We start from the raw sequence: 18,267 nt of genomic DNA on the forward strand, positions 1-18,267 counted from the left end.
TCATTCTTTGGAACACATGTATCTTACCAAGGCCTCCAACAAACTTTCCACTCAAGGCTCAACTAATCTTTTAAAATGAACCAGTAGGACATCTTCCAGAATGTATGGAGTGTCCAGGGTCCTTTGAGCTATATCAGGACAGCAGGAGAATTGAAAATCCATGCCTTTGCTGTTGTTGTTCATATGAGTGTGGACTGTTAATGAACTTTCTTCCTGAGAGAATTGGAAAATGACACATGATCAGTATCTACATGTCATGTACCTGAGAAACCCAGCAAAAAGCAACTTCTGGCACAGCTGTTGAAACTGGTGTCCTTAACTGTTTTTGTTTTCAGTAATACATTAACCCATTAGATAGATTTAATTAGATAGATTATATCACAAAACTCTTCACAAAGCCCTCTGGAAAGCATGACATGACACTTTCATCATCTGCTCAGAAAACATTTTGCAAGAACCAACACAGTTTCTAAGATTACATATTTAAAATTCTTTCAATCTTACTGTTCCGGAGATATAAGCAATCTCATTAACTGACATATACAAATGTACAGCATCTTCTTATAGAGATAATGAATAAAAAAAAAAAACACCTCTGAAAAGGTGATAAGACAGGATAGTCACATGGGAGCAAACACAACACCTGAGATCAAATTATAGTGGAGATAATGCACTACCAGCAAATGTATTAAGAATAAGTAAGCTAAGTCAACCATTTCATAAGCAAATTTCCAGAAGGGAACAAAATCTAGTCAATGCTAACTAATACTTTGAACATTAAAAATGGAAGATGTAGAAATTCAGAATTCTAGAAAGGAGTTAAGCCTTTTTTTTCTTCATAAAAAAATTTTCTTAAGGAAGAGTTGGTTACTTCAGAATTGGTGAGAAGTCCAAACTTGAAGGACTCGATCTCTGATCCTCTTGGTTCTTATGCCATAGATCAATGGGTTTACCATGGGTGGAACAAGAAGATATATGTTAGCCACAAAGATATGAGTATGAGGAGCCATATGGTGACCAAACCTGTAAGGAAGAAGAAAAAGGCTGGAGTGTAGGCTACTGAGATCACACAAACGGGATCCACATTGCCTCAGGTCTTGAGCCGAGCAGCCTTGAATGGAAGATGGAAGACAGTGAAGAGAATGATAACATAGGAACATAGGATCAATAAGAAATCTAAACCTCCAGTGAAGAAGGCAGCAGTCAGGTGTAGATTCTGTAGATTCTGTTCTCTGCATAAACAAGCTTGATCAGTGCCATAAATTCATAGTAAGTGTGGGGGATGATATTAGTTCTACAGTAAGGAAGCCACCGAAGCATAAATGGTTGAGGACTGAAGAGTAAAACTCCACGGAAGACAATAGCCAGCCCCAAATTCTTGATGATTTCATGTGTCAGGATAGTAGAATGTCTCAGAGGATCACAGATTGCCACATACCTGTCAAAGGCCATGGCCAAGATAAACCCTGAGGCCATGATGCATAATGAATGAATGAGAGACACTTGTACAAGGGCTTCAAAATAGATCTCACTGCCATGGAACCAAAAAATGCTTAGCATTTTGGGCCTGACAGTAGTGGAGATGATCATGTCAGTCACAGAGAGCATACAGAGGAAGAAGACCATGGGCTCATGCAGGTTGGAATCTGTTCTGATTATAAATAGAAGCGCAAAAATACCCAGGAGAGCACTCAGACAAAACAGAAAGGCATTGACAGCCAAGTGTGGATAGCCTCCATTCCTGGAATGCCAAGGAGAAGAAAAGTATTGGGATGGAAATTGGTATCATTTGACAAGGACATGATGAAAACTCCTGGCTGCATTCAATTGTGAGATGATGTGGATTCTTTCATATTCATTTTCCCATTCATTTACTGCTACCTTTATCTACTAATTCATATAAAATACTTGACAAGGCTTTATATCTCAAGGATACAATGACAAATAGATTCCAATCCCTAACTTTAAAATTTAACATTCTAATAATGGAGAAACTTATGCAAACCAATGATTACATTCCCAGATGATACTGCAGTAAAAGTTACATGAGTAAACAGGGAGATTTATTTCTCTTGCATGAGTCAGAGGATCATAATTAAGATGCCTAATTAGGTTCTGAAGCATTCTGGACCTTTACACTAAAAAGAAAATTATAACTAAAATCAAGTGCACACTCAGATGTCAGTGCCTCCACTGAAAGATCAAAGAATCTTCTTTTGTTTTTATGTGGGTGAAGTTGAAGTAGTTTTGAAACATGTGTCTATCTGCTTCCTTGTATTATCAAACACATGGGTGAAGCCATTATGATACACTGTTAATTGATAGAAGAAAGTATCTATGCATTATACATTGTGGTTGCCTAAGTAATATCCTTTGTATACACTAAGCAGAGTGAAAAGTCTGAAATCTTACAAACCAATCTGTTAGCAGAATTTGAGAGTTGTACATCCAAGGAGATAGAAACAAAATATCACTTCCTTATAACAATCCTTGTTTGGCAAACATTATGTAACAAATAAGCATAATTTTTCCTTTTTGAAGAAAAAATAGTAATACACAAATGGTTTCTTACTAATTCTAATATGTTTTATTTCACTTTCATTTTCTTCAAAATATTTTCTTTTTTTTTTATTGGAGTTCAATTTGCCAACATATAGCATAACACCCAGTGCTCATCACATTAAGTGCCCCCCTCAGTGCCCATCACCCAATCACGCCCATCCCCTGCCCACCTCCCTTTCTACCACCCCTTGTTCGTTTCCCAGAGTTAGGAGTCTCTCATGTTCTGTCTCCCTCTCTGATATTTCCCACTCATTTTCTCTCCTTTCCTCTTTATTCCCTTTCACTATTTTTTATATTCCCCAAATGAATAAGACCATATAATGTTTGTCCTTCTCTGATTGACTTATTTCACTCAGCATAATACCCTCCAGGTCCATCCACGTCGAAGCAAATGGTGGGTATTTGTCATTTCTAATGGCTGAGTAATATTCCATTGTATACATAGACCACATCTTCTTTATCCATTCATCTTTCGATGGACACCGAGGCTCCTTCCACAGTTTGTCTATTGTGGACATTGCTGCTAGAAACATCGGGGTGCAGGTGTCCGGCGTTTCACTGCATCTGTATCTTTGGGGTAAATCCCCAACAGTGCAATTGCTGGGTTGTAGGGCAGGTCTATTTTTTAACTCTTTGAGGAACTTCCACACAGTTTTCCAGAATGGCTGCACCAGTTCACATTCCCACCAACAGGGCAAGAGGGTTTCCCTTTCTCCACATCCTTTCCAACATTTGTGGCTTCCTGCCTTGGTAATTTTCCCCATTCTCACTGGTGTGAGGTGGCATCTCATTGTGGTTTTGATTTGTATTTCCCTGATGGCAAGTGATGCAGAGCATTTTCTCATGTGCTAGTTGGCCATGTCTATGTCTCCCTCTGTGAGATTTCTGTTCATGTCTTTTGCCCATTTCATGACTGGATTGTTTGTTTCTTTGCTGTTGAGATTAATAAGTTCTTTATAGATCTTGGAAAATAGCCCTTTATCTGATAGGTCATTTGCAAATATCTTCTCCCATTCTGTAGGTTGTCTTTTAGTTTTGTTGACTGTTTCTTTTGCTGTGCAAAAGCTTCTTATCTTGATGAAGTCCCAATAATTCATTTTTGCTTTTGTTTCACTTGCCTTCAAAAGACTTTCTAATGTGTGTGTCTGTTGATTTCCTTGATCCACAGGCTATTTAGAAGTATGCTTTTGTTTTCCAGATATCCGGGGAGGGGCTTCTTAGGGAAACTGCTATTCCATGGGAATTACCATAGCAGAATTCTAACCTTCATTGTCTCACCTGTTTTAAAATTCAGTTGTTCAGAACTGCTTTGAAAATCAGTTTAAATGGCAATGAAACTACAGAATGAAGAAAATAGAAGAAAATTATTTCCTAAATTTTACTGGATTGTCCACTATGCTGCATCTTTTAGCCTGTATTAATAAATAATATTAATTTCATATATTGTAGATTCTTTTTCTAAGGAATGATAGCTAAAAGAGTGACAGCAAAATGTTCTAAACCAGGGCACATCTGCATGTTCCTCCTCAAATTAAACAAAAAATAGGAACAACCTTCTTATGACAGGAAACAATTTTTGAATCAGGCAATAATCATCATGCCTCAGTTATTGTCCCAATCCTCCTTCTAACACTTCCTCTTTTCTCCATCCTCTTCATTCAACAGAGTTAAAATCCAGAGTTTTGCAAATAGTACTGAAGTGCACCATTCTCACCGGTCTTGCTGTTAAACTCAGAGGATAATCGACAGATCCAATATATAAGAACAATGATTGTGGCACATCATACATGTAGAAAGACAGAAATCAAAACAACCAAAATCAGCTGGAGATATAAGAAGTAGAGAGTTTGCAAAAGTAAGAACTTCAGATTAGAGTTGTTTCTACTATAACCCAAAGTATGAACAGAAAAGTCCATTCTCGTAGGAAATATGTAGACGATGGAGAACTCAGAGCCATGGTCCTCCGCACTAAACTTCAGATGTAGTCAGAATTGAAAGGACTATTACTCCTGAGGCCAGGAGGATGACTTGGAAGAAAAGATAAACATATCACTCAGTTATGGAGTTGGCAACCACTGAGCATCAGCTGATCTTTCTCATTTGACATGAGTAAGGAAAAAAAAAAAAAAAAAGAAAATCCCAAATTACTCAGTAATGCAATCAGAAATTGGCCTACTAAATACGGTTCAATATTTATTTTGCATAGTGATTTTATTTCAGCAAATAAAATAGTTTAGAATTGAGATAGTCATAGTAAAGGGTAAGTAAAGCACGCCTATCCTTGTGCAATTAAAATTGCTCTTCAACTCAGCTCTTCTATGAAAGAGTAAATCAAGTTCAAAACAATATATCCCTGTAAAATTGTAAAATATGAGAACATTGTCATTTGCATGGCATAAAGCCAATTCTGAGTTAGTAGTAAATTCATAGAATTGATTGGTTTTATGATATGAATGATAAAAAGAAAAATAAATAAATGCTGAATTAAGAATTTGAAAAAAAAACACCAACAATAATCTCTAGAAAAATTGGAGCATGGAAAAAAAAATAAGAGAAGAAAATGTGATCCAGCAGAATGGTAAAATAATATGATCATACTATTTAAAAGACGGCAAAATCTGAGAAGATCTTCCAAATTTAAGAAAAACTACAGAGGTAAATTAAGCAAATTTAGAAATTTAAAATGGCAGTTGAAATACTGTGTGTGAAATCTCACATATATTTCACGTTAGGGAATTACTTGGCTCACACAGTAGGCCCACTACCAGGAGAATATTCTTTTGTGCAGGTTTTTTTCCATACGCATAACCATTGAAATCACCATTTTTTTGGTGTTTACATTCTTCTGGAGACTTAGTGACTAGGTCTTGAATAAGCAATTCAGATGTTCTCTGAGGCTTTTGCAGTAAGGTTTAAGAAAGTTAAGAAGGCAGGCAGCCTGGATCCTATTTGGAACACTGTCATATCATCTATTTCCCCAGAAGCCATACAGCACAATACAGACTTAAGGAAAACCCAGGTTTTTTAAGATTTGTTCTAATCTAGGATGTGAAAGTCAATTCTAGGCTGTGGTACCGAAAGAAGTACATGAAAGGGAGGGATTGTAAGTCAATTCTCCTTTTCCAATTCTTCATACTCAGGAAAGCTACCTGTATATGTTATGTCTAAAGGATATATAATTGTTGATGAAGAAGCAAGAGTTTTGAGATCTACTGAAAAAAAGCCAGTTCCCACTCATTTTCTTTTCTTTCTCCTATAATCCCTTTCACTATTTTCTGTATTTCCCAAATGAATGAAACCATACAATGTTTGTCCCTCTCCAATTGACTTACTTCACTCAGCACAATACCCTCCAGTTCCATCCATGTTGAAGCAAATGGTGGGTATTTGTCGTTTCTAATGGCTGAGGAATATTCCGTTGTATACATAGACCACATCTTCTTTATCCATTCATCTTTCGATGGACACCGAGGCTCCTTCCACAGTTTGGCTATTGTGGACATTGCTGCTAGAAACATCGGGGTGCAGGTGTCTCAGTTTTTCACTTCATTTTTGGGGTAAATCCCCAGCAGTGCAATTGCTGGGTCGAAGGGCAGGTCTATTTTTAACTCTTTGAGGAACCTCCACACAGTTTTCCAGAGTGGCTGTTCCAGTTCACATTCCTACCAACAGTGTAGGAGGGTTCCCCTTTCTCCACATCCTCTCCAACACAATTATAATTTTAATAGTCACAAAATATATCATTAATTTCATGTTCCCTCATTCACTTAACCATTTTCTAGTACCTGGGTATGTATATTATTTTTATTGTTATAATGATTTGGAAAAAAGTATGATCAATTTTTTATGCAGGTATGCTAGGAATAGAAAAGAAGTAAAGAAAAAAGAAAGACAAAACTACACACATCTACTGCTATGAACACTACCCTGCAAAGACTTTAACATCTGTTACTATTGGGATGCCTTGGTAGCTCAGTGGATTAAGGGTCTGACTCCTGACTTCAGCTCAGGTCATGATCTAAGGATAGTGAGATAGAGCCCTATGTTGAGCTCCACATACTCAGCCCAGAGTCTGCTTCAGATTTTCTTTCTCCCTCTCCCTGTGCTCCTTCCCCTGCTCATACTCACTGTCTTTCTCTGTCTCTGTCTCTGTCTCTCTCTCATAAATAAATAAATAAATAAATAAATAAATAAATAAATAAATTCTTTTAAAAATTTGTTACTGCACTTATATGTATATATATTTTTTATTAGGTAGGATCCCTGTCTTGTTGGAGCCCAGTGCAGGGCTCAAAGTCACAACTAAGAGATCAAGGCCTGAAATGAGCTCAACAAACAGTCGCTCAACCAACTGAGCCATCCAGTGTCCCACTACACCTCTATTTTGATAGATATGCCAAACATGACATATGTTGAAAAATCATGGAATTATATAGAAAAAGTCTAGAAGATGCATTTCAGGGGAGATAAAACACATAATGTTTTATTATCAATTTTGTGTTCATATTTTTGGAAGAAGTCATTAAGAAGACTCCACCAGTGGTTAACCCATGAGCTAATGAGCTAGACCCAGGCATCACATGCTCCTCACCTGCTCCACTGTATTGGAAATATACATTCTGCCCACCATTCCTGCACTAGGATTTCTTCCAATGACTCAGCCTTGACAGAGCAGTGTGTTGCTGAGACTACCTGGGTGTTATATAGGACCAAACATCATGAAGGCTTCTATATAAACTTTAAAGATTCCCTTGTGTAGGTGTAGAGACCAACTCATCTTGTGACCACCAAATAGTAGTCTCATATGTAAGTTCCCCTGCTTACTAAATGTGTCACCTACTTGTGCAGTATCTGCCTCTTTCTTTAGTTTCTTCCTTCTGTCCATGTTTGAGGCCAGTGTGTAAACTAACAATTGATGATCCATCCAGGAGATGGGGGAAGTGGGTCATGGAGAAGAGGTGTCAGCATGGAAATCTGGAGTTGGCCATTGACCTCTGTTTGGGGAGGGTTGGCCCAATGTCAGATACTTGTGGATCACATGGGAATACAGGGGCACCCAGAGAACATCTCCCGGTCTAATGCCTTTGTTTGAGGAATTACATGTACTGAACTGTGGGAATCACATGACAGCCACTGTGAGTAGGAATCTACTCTGGGCAGATTAGCAGCCACTGATGCCCAGCTAGAGGCTGAAATTTGAGCTAGAAAGTTGGAGAAAGAGCTTAGGTTAGAAAAGGACATATAGTTGTCCATGACTCTGCTAGCTTTGGAGTTACAGTCAAAGTGGGAGAACAGAATAATGTGTTGGAGAACTTAGGGTGCCATTTTGCAGAGCACAGAGGGTGCAGACTGCCATGGATTAAAGTTTGAGGGTTCTTATCAAAGCCTGATTTGGTACTAAGAGGTGGAATCCATGGGAAAGTGAACAGAATAAAGGATACGATGCTGTGGTAATTGACAGTGAAATGGACAATGTGCCCCACTCCTCTAATAAAGAAGGAAAATTTAAATAGTAATTATCCTAGACTTCTGATAAGTTGGTCGGACTTTTCTAAAAGGACTAACCCCCTGGCATGAAAAATGGGAAGCAGAAGGATAGGTGGTCATGAATAAATCCTTGTGTGGTCAGAATATATGGAAGATATTTGAGTACCTGCAGTGTCCTGAAGGAGTCCTCACTGTTTTCCATTTCTCAGCTTATAAGATGATGACATTCACTGGCCATCAGGAAGCTGCTGCCCTAGCTTGGGTACAAGCTCTAGGAACTGATTCTGCATTAGATTTAGCAAATTATTGCAAAGAAAAAACAGACACTATAGTCCAGCATGGAATGGCATATTGCCAAGGATGCCATATTGCCCTAGAATAGTGATTCGATTGATGCAGTAACAATGTGTTTTCTGAACAACACCCAAGGCAGCTGCCAAAGGAGTCTGGCAATCCACCAGAGTTCCTAACTGGTGCAGGATTAATAAATTAGTGAATTTGGCCCCATTTCTCTGAGTGAGGATTCCAAATATTCTTTTGTTTGTGTAAACACAGTGTCTGGCCTATCCCAAAATTTCAACTGTCACCCTATAAACAGGGCAGTCTCCATAAGGGAATTTTAAAAGCTCAGTATCATGTATAGATAGCCTCATCAAATACATAAGGATCGGGGGTCACACTCCAAAGGTCTTTATACACAAGACCAAGCAAAAGAACAAAGCATTGAATGGAGGTTCCATGCTCTCCTATTATCTATAAGTAGCAGGGTAGATAGAAAGGAAGAATGCAATATTAAAGCAGCATATTAAATTACTGACAATAGGGATCCCTGAGTGGCGCAGCGGTTTGGTGCCTGCCTTCGGCCCAGGGCGTGATCCTGGAGACCCGGGATCGAATCCCACGTCGGGCTCCCGGTGCATGGAGCCTGCTTCTCCCTCTGCCTATGTCTCTGCCTCTCTCTCTCTCCTCTCTCTCTCCTCTCTCTGTGTGTGTGACTATCATAAATAAATAAAAATAAATAAATTACTGACAATAAAACCACCTTTGCTGGAAGGGCTAAAATACTATTCCAGGTTTTCATACACCTGAATAATCAAATAATCAACCAGTGAGGCCTATTGTCCCATTTGCTAGAATGGGCACCTCGGCCAGGATACTCAACACCATAAAGCAGTGCACCCGCAGGAGATGGCAACCACTCACTCCCTACTCTATGTGGATCAATGTGCTATATTGCCAAGAGCACCAAGTTCCCATGTGCCTGGGAAAGGTATTACCTATTAGAATTTGCAGTGGGCTGGCCCACCAGGAGATGTGAGTTACTTCACAGCTGGGTGAGGGAGAACTACTCAGCTTTCACTGAGATCTTGTTGTCCTGCTGTGAGCCAGAACTATGCAAGCATACTCTATCAGGAAGGGAACACCCATGTCTGAAGGAAGGGAGAAAATGGGGGCTTTTTTGGCATGTCACACCCTGAATGGATCTTCCAGCTGACAGTACTGTCTCCCCTGGCTCACATGCCTGCTATGTACAACCTGGCTAGGTCCCTAAAGCTGCCAACCTCTCTATCTCAAGGCCAAGGGGGTACTTTGGGTTTTTCACTGTACAATCATTTGGCCACTATCTTTGTTCCCTCCCCTGGCCTGGGAGGTACTATAGCACATATAGATGGCCCTACTAAATTCGCTCCAAAAATTAAATGATAGCCAGCAAAGCCTGTCTTTATTGAGAACTAAAAAGTTTCCAATGAGAAAAGCTGTCCTCCAGAGTAACATGGACATGGATATTATCACTGTCTCATCTGTGCAATTATCCAAACAGAATGCTATGTCTTTATATATCATGAGTCTGCCAATGTATCATCTTTATTACATTACTTGAGGACATAAGTGAATGCCCTGAGTGATCTGACTCCTGACCTAGGGAACTTAATACATCAGTGGTTTGGATCATGGTGTCTTGGATTTTTTAATTATTTTGGCAACCATTATCATAATTTATGTTTTCTCTTCCATGTGCCTATACTGTTGCTGTGACATCTGTTTTTAACGCAGGCAGACAGTCCCCAAATATCTGATGGATACCACCAACCCCATACTCCTGGCTCACTGCTAGGGCACATTGCAGAAGAGGGGGCAAGTGAGATTGTAAGAGCGCATCACAAGGGATGGAGTGTTAGAGGTCAAGAGGAGGTGACACCCGACTGACCCCACCATTAGGCCTGGGCAATCTCAGGCTCCTTACCTCATGCCCATCCCCAACCTTGGGATGGATTTTCCACTCACATTCTCACATTAAGAGTTATTCTAAAGACAAAACCTTGAGAGAATAAGATGCTAAAACCATCTGGATAGTCTTATCTGATTGAATCCAGTTAAGGTCTCTTTATGAACTTTTAAAATTCTGAGGGACAGATGTAGAGATCAACTGTGTTAAGAAATTAAAAAGGCTTTATTTAAAATAAAGAGACTAAAGGCTCCTGGGTAACTTAGCCAGTTAAGCTCCAATTCTTGATTTTAGCTCAGGTCATGATCTCAGGGTTGTGGGATTGAGCCCCACCTTGGGCTCTGGGCTCAACAAGGAATCTGCTTGGAATATTCTCTTTCCCTATACACCTGCACCTACCCCTCCACCCCATGCATGCATTCTCTCGCTTTCTCTCTCTCTCTCTCTCTCTCTCTCTCTCTCTCTCTGTCTCACAGAGAAATAAAAATAAAAATAATAAAAATAAAAAAATAAAAATAAAAATAAATGGACTAGAGACTACCTTTTCTTTTCTAATGTATACACAGTATACAGTATTTTGAAAAAAAATAAAAAACTTCTGAGGCTCCAGCAATCTGGGTGAGGGGCAGTCTCCAGAGACATTTGGGAGGATTTATCTCCATTTGACCCCCATCTTAGATTGTTCTGTTACTAAAGTGTTAAGTCGAAAGAGTTCTGAACCTAATCTCTAATTCCCAATTTGAATTCCTAATTAGAGAATTCCTAATTCTCTAATTTCCCTGACACTGTGGGAACCCTATTGTCTTCTATGCCTATGGGACTCAATATTAGAAAACATGTCTATAGCTGAGCTCATCTGGAAAAGCTATAAGACCCTGAGAGAACTGAAGGCCTCCCGGGGTGAGGTGGCTGCTCATCCTCATCCCCACAGAACCCATGGTGAGGTAAGGCAAGGCACCGTGGATCTCATTTGGGTACTACTTCAGATGTTAGTCTTTACTCCTTAAGGCTCATTTTGTTTTGTATATTTGCTACTTGAATTTACGCCTATTCCATTAGGCACAGGAGGCTTTCGTTTGATCCTGATCTGAGCCTGAAGGCTCTCTTCCCTGCCTTTTTCCAACTTTACCCAGGACACTAACGGGAGGTGTACACACACACACATGCCACATGGATGGGCCGACTTAAGGGGAGACAGTGTTCACTGTACCTGGGTAATGTCAACCTTCAAAATAAAATGGCCAGTTGTTTTAGCAGCAAAATGAGTTTCAAAAGGAATAGTGGAGAAATTACAAGTTGGGAGAAGCAAACACTGGCAAACCATAGGCAGGTCTGAAGAGACCAAGACAACGTAAGTTTTTATTCAGTTTCAGGAGGACATTGGGGAGGGCTGTATGTATAAAAGTTCAGGGAGGCACTGAGGGGTGCACTTGACGGGATGAGCACTGGGTGTTATTCTGTATGTTGGCAAATTGAACACCAATAAAAAAATAAATTTATTAATAAAAAAAAAAGTTCAGGGAGAAGGAGAGTTGGAGGTTTTGCTGGATTCTCATTGGCTGCCAGCAGTGGTTAGTGTGTTATTGCTAAGGTGGGGCCAGGGGACAGGGAATCTTCCTTCCTTTTCTGAATAGCAGGAGATAAAATTCCTTGTGAAAAGTGTCCTACCCTTTCAAAATAATTCTCTTTGCAGGTTATGCAGGCTGCAACATACGTCAGCTGCATGAGAGCACCCTCTTCAGATATTCCTGGCTCCATTGTAAATAAAGGTTCTTTTACTCATTTTCACACTCTGAACAATGAAGTAATAATGCTGTGTTTCATTCTACAGATAATCATCCAGATGTCTATGATACAAAAACTTACATGTTCATGTGAGTAACTCCAGGATCAAAAGGTAGATAAACCATCTTTAAAAATGCAATGAATCCAATAAAATATTAGCCAGTCTTCTTAATCCACAGATGTGATAGAATTGCATTCTTGAAATTGTTCTCATGAAAATCTTTAAAGTTTTAATTATTAGGAGAATGACAACATTTTTTAAACTTTATAAATTAATGAAGATTGCATCACACATCTCTAAGCCAGGCTGTCGTGTGAGGATGATTATTGCGCTTTTTTTCAATAGAATGGGACATAGGACATTTTTAAAACATATGTTCATTCCCTTGGCTAAATTTATGAAAGTGGTCATTTGTTTTATTTGATATTTGCTTCAAGTCATTATCCCCTCCTTTGGTCTTTTGCTTATGTCTTTATTAACATATAATCCTGCACTGTCTTTGACTTTGATGTCTTAGGTACCACTGTTAGTATGTATCATTTTCATAATGTCTGTACTGACACACATTCTGATTACTTATGCATTTAAGAATGGATCACTTTGAAGGGTACCACTTTTAGACAATTTTCTTCTTAGACATTTTGTGCTCAATTTCATATCCAATCAATCACTGCAACATTTGCTACCCATTCCCTACATTTTCCTCTCTCCTTTCTTGAGGGTCAATAGTCAACACACTTCATAGACAGCGAAACCTGTATTCCTGCCCTGCGTTATCATATAGACACAGAGAGAAGAAACTTAAACTCTTGCTGAGTGTTCTTTTTCTGATTGACTATAATCAATGCTGTCACTATGATTATCATCATCATCAACACTGTTACCATTATTATTAGCTATATCAATTCATATTTAAAGTGAAAGTCTTTTCAGCTCACTTCATAGTACTTAAAATTTTTCAAGTATTGCAATCTTTCTCAATTAATATAATATGATCAGTTCAGCATCAATGTTACCTGACATTACTATAGGTTTGCTTGTGGCTTTTTTTCCTTTCCATTCTTTCTTTTCCTTTTCTATTTCTCTCATGTGTATGTGCCTATGCAGTCAGTTAAGCAACTGTCACCTCTACCATAAACACAGATATAGAGAAAAAATAGATTAACATGTGAAAAAAGCAAGCAAAAGATCTTGCATATGTATTCTACAATTAGTTAAATAATGTAGTAAAAACGAGCGTGTATTTCATTTGATACTATCCACAGAATCAAATGTTAATTGCATAGCAGTTCTCATAAGTGATGTGAATTAAAATCCTACTTAGGACAGAAAAATACTACACAGAGTGGTATAAAAATAAGATTTACTTATGTCTTATAATGTGGTAAAAGAATATAGACAAAAAATTTAATGGATATTGGGAATGACTCATGATTCTTATGGGAATTAGAAATGATTCTCATGGGGAAACATCAAAATAATTCAAATACTGGCTGGTAAACACACACATGCACACACACAGAGAGAACTCAGAGTTCATTAACTGCCTGCTCCTAGACATAATTTTAGGATTTTTTTATGCTTATGATCCCAAAGTACTGAATATTACCTAGGGTGGAAAATCAGGTGCCTCTCTTGTTTCTAACTGAAATTCCAGGAAAGGAGATGTTTTAAAGGTCATTCCTATCCATAGGTTTTACTTCTTTAGATCTGTTTGTGTAATGAGACCAAGGCCTGGGGAACACTGCTTTCTTTTGAGGTTTTGGTTAACTGTACTCTTTCTAAAGATGCAAATTTTCCCCTACTCATTAGATTCACAAAATGAGCAAAGGAGATGTTAGATGCAAACAACCAATCATCAGTAAGTAGGAAGGAAAAGCCATGCCATCGTTATAGGAAGAATTCATGGGATCGTCTTTATGAAATGTATGACCCTCAATTCCTAATTGTTCCTGTACACAGACTCAACACAGACTCAGACAGCTTATCTATTTCCTTTAATATAGCAGAGAAGTACGTGGCACTTTCTTGAGAAATAGTGTTAGTAAAACCAGTATTTCTCAGAAGATTCTACGTACCAGACTGGGTTATAAATTCTTAATATGAATCATCTTATCTACTTCTCACAGAATTCCTATGTTATAGAGATCATTACTGTTACTATCCATAATGCAGAGGTAAAAAAACCTAAGTTCAAAGAGCTTAAATTACTTGCCCCAGACCATACAGTCACTGAACCATGCAGAATCCATGATTTTCTTTGTTTGAACTTAGGGGTTTCATTCAGAAAATCAGCACCAGGATGGCAAAATTCATGGACTGTGCATTTTCTTTCCTCCACTGAATCAAAACTCTGTCTTGCTGCTTAATAGCTTTTTCTGAAGAAAGTCACTTTCCTTCTAAAAACTTGATACTTCACCAGAATAATATGAAAGGATGAGAATTTTTTCACAAGAGTTGCATACATTTTATGGAGATGATCTTTAAAAGTGTTATAATCCCAGAAGTATGGTGTTATTCCCCTCAGTAGAAGTTAGCTATGGTACACCCCAGTTTCCCAAACAGGGAAATAACCTTGCTGAGAATAATAAAATGTTGCCATGCAATAAATTGACCGCAATGCAACTAGAATCAGCTTTAGAAATATGAACATGATTATTCCATTTACCCTCTCAAAAACACACACATATACTCATTCAAAATTTAGTGCCTTTGATGGGGTGAGCACGGAGTATTATACTGTATGTTGCAAATTGAGTTTAAATAAATTATTTAAAAAATAGTACTCTTCCATTTATTCAGGAATAATATCAGAACTTCTTAAAATGACTTGCTTTTTCAATCCTATTTCATAATGCTTCTCATATCAAGGGTTTATTGATACCCCAAATTTTTCTGCAAATTATTCTAAATTCCAAGACTTTTCAACATCTCCTTTGCTCATGGTTTTTCTCTCTTTCTGGAATTCTCCTTTTTCACCACAAAGCCCTGTGTGGCACTTTTTCTCCTGTTTAGGATCTTTTAAATATGACCTCAAATATTCTCTGCCAAGGTGTTTTCCTCAACACATGAACCTTGTATTCTGTAGCAGAGTAATCTGGTTCACTCTATATTTTGACTTCAGAGGGCAGTTTCTAGGATGGGTGGTATTGTGAGCACATACTCATTTTTTAAACACTTATTTGTTAAAAATAAATTTATAAACTTAACCAAATAGATCCTCCTTGCAAAAACACTTAGAAGAACACTTACGTAACTCCACATCGCTTAAATATTTTAAAAATTTAAAAAAGACTTAGTTCAGAGATCAGAAGCGATTTAGTGATCATCATGTAGCTAGTGTCAGATGACAAATAGAATATTGACTTCCTGGACTCCAGTCTTGTTCTTTGGTCCACACTTTCAAGATTAAGTTAAGAGAGAATAAAGATACAGTAACAATAGAGTCAGTATCATCTCCCCAGTACCCTGGGATTATATTTTAAGAAAGACTCTATCTAATCAGGGATATGAGGCTGTTCTCTCTGCAAAGATAAGATTTCTATATGGAGGACATTCACACTTTCCTCCTTTCAGCCCTCAATTCCCTTAATGGCCTCAAGAGAGAACATAAGCATAAGAATACTGGAGAGGTTTTTCTACTTTCCACCTATCTCCCTAGACTTTAGTCACTGAACTAGTTTTAGATTGTCCTCTCCTAGCAACCATACCACACTTCAAGTTAGAAAATGTTAGAAAAATTCAGAGACAACATTTCCATATGATATTTCATATCTTGATTAAAAATAGGGTTATATGTGGAAATTAAGTACCTGATATGAGTCTCTTATTATGATCTCTCAACTGAAAGTTTACTAGTGTCTTCATGTTTCTCTTTAATGACAGCTTTGAATAGGTGGTGAAGGAAATTTATGTACTCAACAGCATAAGCACAGAATGTGAACTTCATGACATAAGGATCATGGTGATGGTGTGCTAATCCAGACAGTTTGACTCTAGCCACAAAGACTACTGATTACTTCAAATGACACACCATGGTCTTTTTCAATAGTAGTACCTACAGACCCTTTCTTCTGAGTGGTTTCCCTGGTCTGGAAGACTCACATCCAGTGATTTCCATTTTGTTTTGTGCCCTCTACCTGGTTGCCCTAATGGGGAACATCATCATCCTGGTGGTTATTCGGGTGGAACGGTCACTTCATGCACCCATGTACTTTTTTCTCTCCATGCTGGCTGCTACTGACCTGGGACTCTGCACTGCCACCCTACCCACCCTGCTCCAGCTTTTCTGGTTTAATGTTTGTGAAATAGACTTTGATGCCTGCCTCACCCAGATGTTCTTCATTCATGTGTTTTCCTTAATGGAGTCAGGCATCCTCCTCACCATGGCTTTTGACCGCTATGTGGCCATCTCCAATCCACTCAGGTACACTACTATTTTGACTGAGTCCACCATCACCAAGATAGGTGTGGGGCTTCTGCTACGGGCTGTGGCTGTCATCCTCCCAGCACCCTTTCTCATTAAACGACTCAGCTTTTGTAAGGCTAATGTGCTCTCCCACTCATACTGCCTACATCCAGATATCATTAAGCTCTCCTGTTCTGACCACCGAATAAATAGCATCTATGGCCTCATCATCATTCTCATCACCTTTGGAGCAGACTCTGTACTCATTCTCTTCTCTTATTTGAAGATTCTGATCACTGTTCAAGGCATTGCCTCCAAGGAAGAACAATTCAAGGCCCTTAATACTTGTGTGTCCCACATCTGTGCTGTGCTGCTGGTGTATATCCCTATGCTGGGGGTATCCATTATCCATCGCTTTGGGAAACATGGTCCACCCATGGTGCACATTATCATGGGTTATGTATACCTATTGATTCCTCCTGTTCTCAACCCTGTTGTATATTGTGTGAAAACCCAGGGGATACGCACCCGTATTCTGGGTAATCTACTGAAATTACAGCAGAGAGTACTTTAGGATCAAATGTATTTCTGGAATAATCCTTATGAAATCAACTTCTAACTTGAGTAAAGAGACATATATCACTAGATGAGTAATTGTAGAAGAAGAGTAGATTGTTCACAATCTATATGTACATATTTGTTTCTCGTATGGAAGTTGTTGAAGACAGTAACAATATCTTATGACTTTTCATTTCCCTCAGGTGGCTCAAGGAAGACAGATTGAAAATAATGTACAAATAAAGGGTCAGTTCTTAATCATCTATGTCATCAGAAAGCCCTAATATCCATGGAAACTAGCAGATTAGTAGGAAAATGTAGGATGCAAATCATAAGGTATTAAGTAGAGTCCATGCTATCACTTGACCCTATGCAGTCTGCAATGTAGCTTCTTATGATATCTTCCATAAGTGACTCTTCCATAATATTTTTACTACCTATCTTTGAAGTTATATAATTTTCTCAGCTTTCACTCTTGAGAGTTTTATCTTTAGATACTACTTTACAAATATGTTATCAAATTTTACTATGCACCGAATCAACTTCTTTGACATCTAATGATAGGCTCACATATAAAGCCTAGAAAACGAGGCCAGAAATTAAAGGATCGACTGAATATCTAACATGAACTGGGGTAATGGCATGCCCGGTAAGACGCTTTGTCTCACATTTTTATTTTCTAACTAACATTCTCCTGATATATGAAATTATGTTTGAAATTATGTTACTAAATTTGGATAAAAGTAGGCTATTGACTCTTAGTATCTGTTGGGGAGTATGCTGCTGAGAATATTTGATAGAGGAAGCATGTTTTTCTTTGAACAGTACTCACTTTAAACAGTTTTTGCCTTCAAGTAGTTATTAAAATAATGGTAAGAAAGAGAAATAACTGCCTCAGGTCCTTGCATTTGCAGGTTATCCTGCCAAGAATAAGAAGGAGGTACTTTATCAGCCAGTAGTTTAATTTCCCAGAGGCTCTAGGGTGTTATATACATTCCTCACTCTCAAGTTTTGCTGATTTCAGTGGTTTTCCTGTATATAAGAAGGAAACAGACAAACAATCTAACAAAATTCTGCAACATTATTCTTACAAAGATTTCTGGACATGAATAGGAAATTCACAGTATTTCTAAATGGTTGTATGGTAAAGTAGAAGCTTATAATTTTAACTCATTGCCTTATGTATGCCTGTAAACAATCCATTGCCAGCCCTAGACACTCTGTCTAGATGTTCTGGAA

General features: G+C 38.3%; 1 protein-coding gene and 1 pseudogene across 1 annotated transcript; one reads left to right on the plus strand and one right to left on the minus strand.

Moving 5' to 3' along the window:
* Nucleotides 1-872: 872 nt before the first annotated feature.
* On the minus strand, nucleotides 873-1,802 carry LOC140594365 (olfactory receptor 52D1-like; annotated as a pseudogene).
* Nucleotides 1,803-16,096: 14,294 nt separating this feature from the next.
* LOC112912805 (olfactory receptor 51G2-like) lies at nucleotides 16,097-17,044 on the plus strand. Its single transcript, XM_025989406.2, has one exon. It carries the CDS (start codon nucleotides 16,097-16,099, stop codon nucleotides 17,042-17,044), a length of 948 nt encoding a protein of 315 aa, XP_025845191.2.
* Nucleotides 17,045-18,267: the final 1,223 nt, after the last annotated feature.

The sequence above is a fragment of the Vulpes vulpes genome, chromosome 11 (genome assembly GCF_048418805.1).
Source record: "Vulpes vulpes isolate BD-2025 chromosome 11, VulVul3, whole genome shotgun sequence".
NCBI lineage: Eukaryota > Metazoa > Chordata > Mammalia > Carnivora > Canidae > Vulpes > Vulpes vulpes.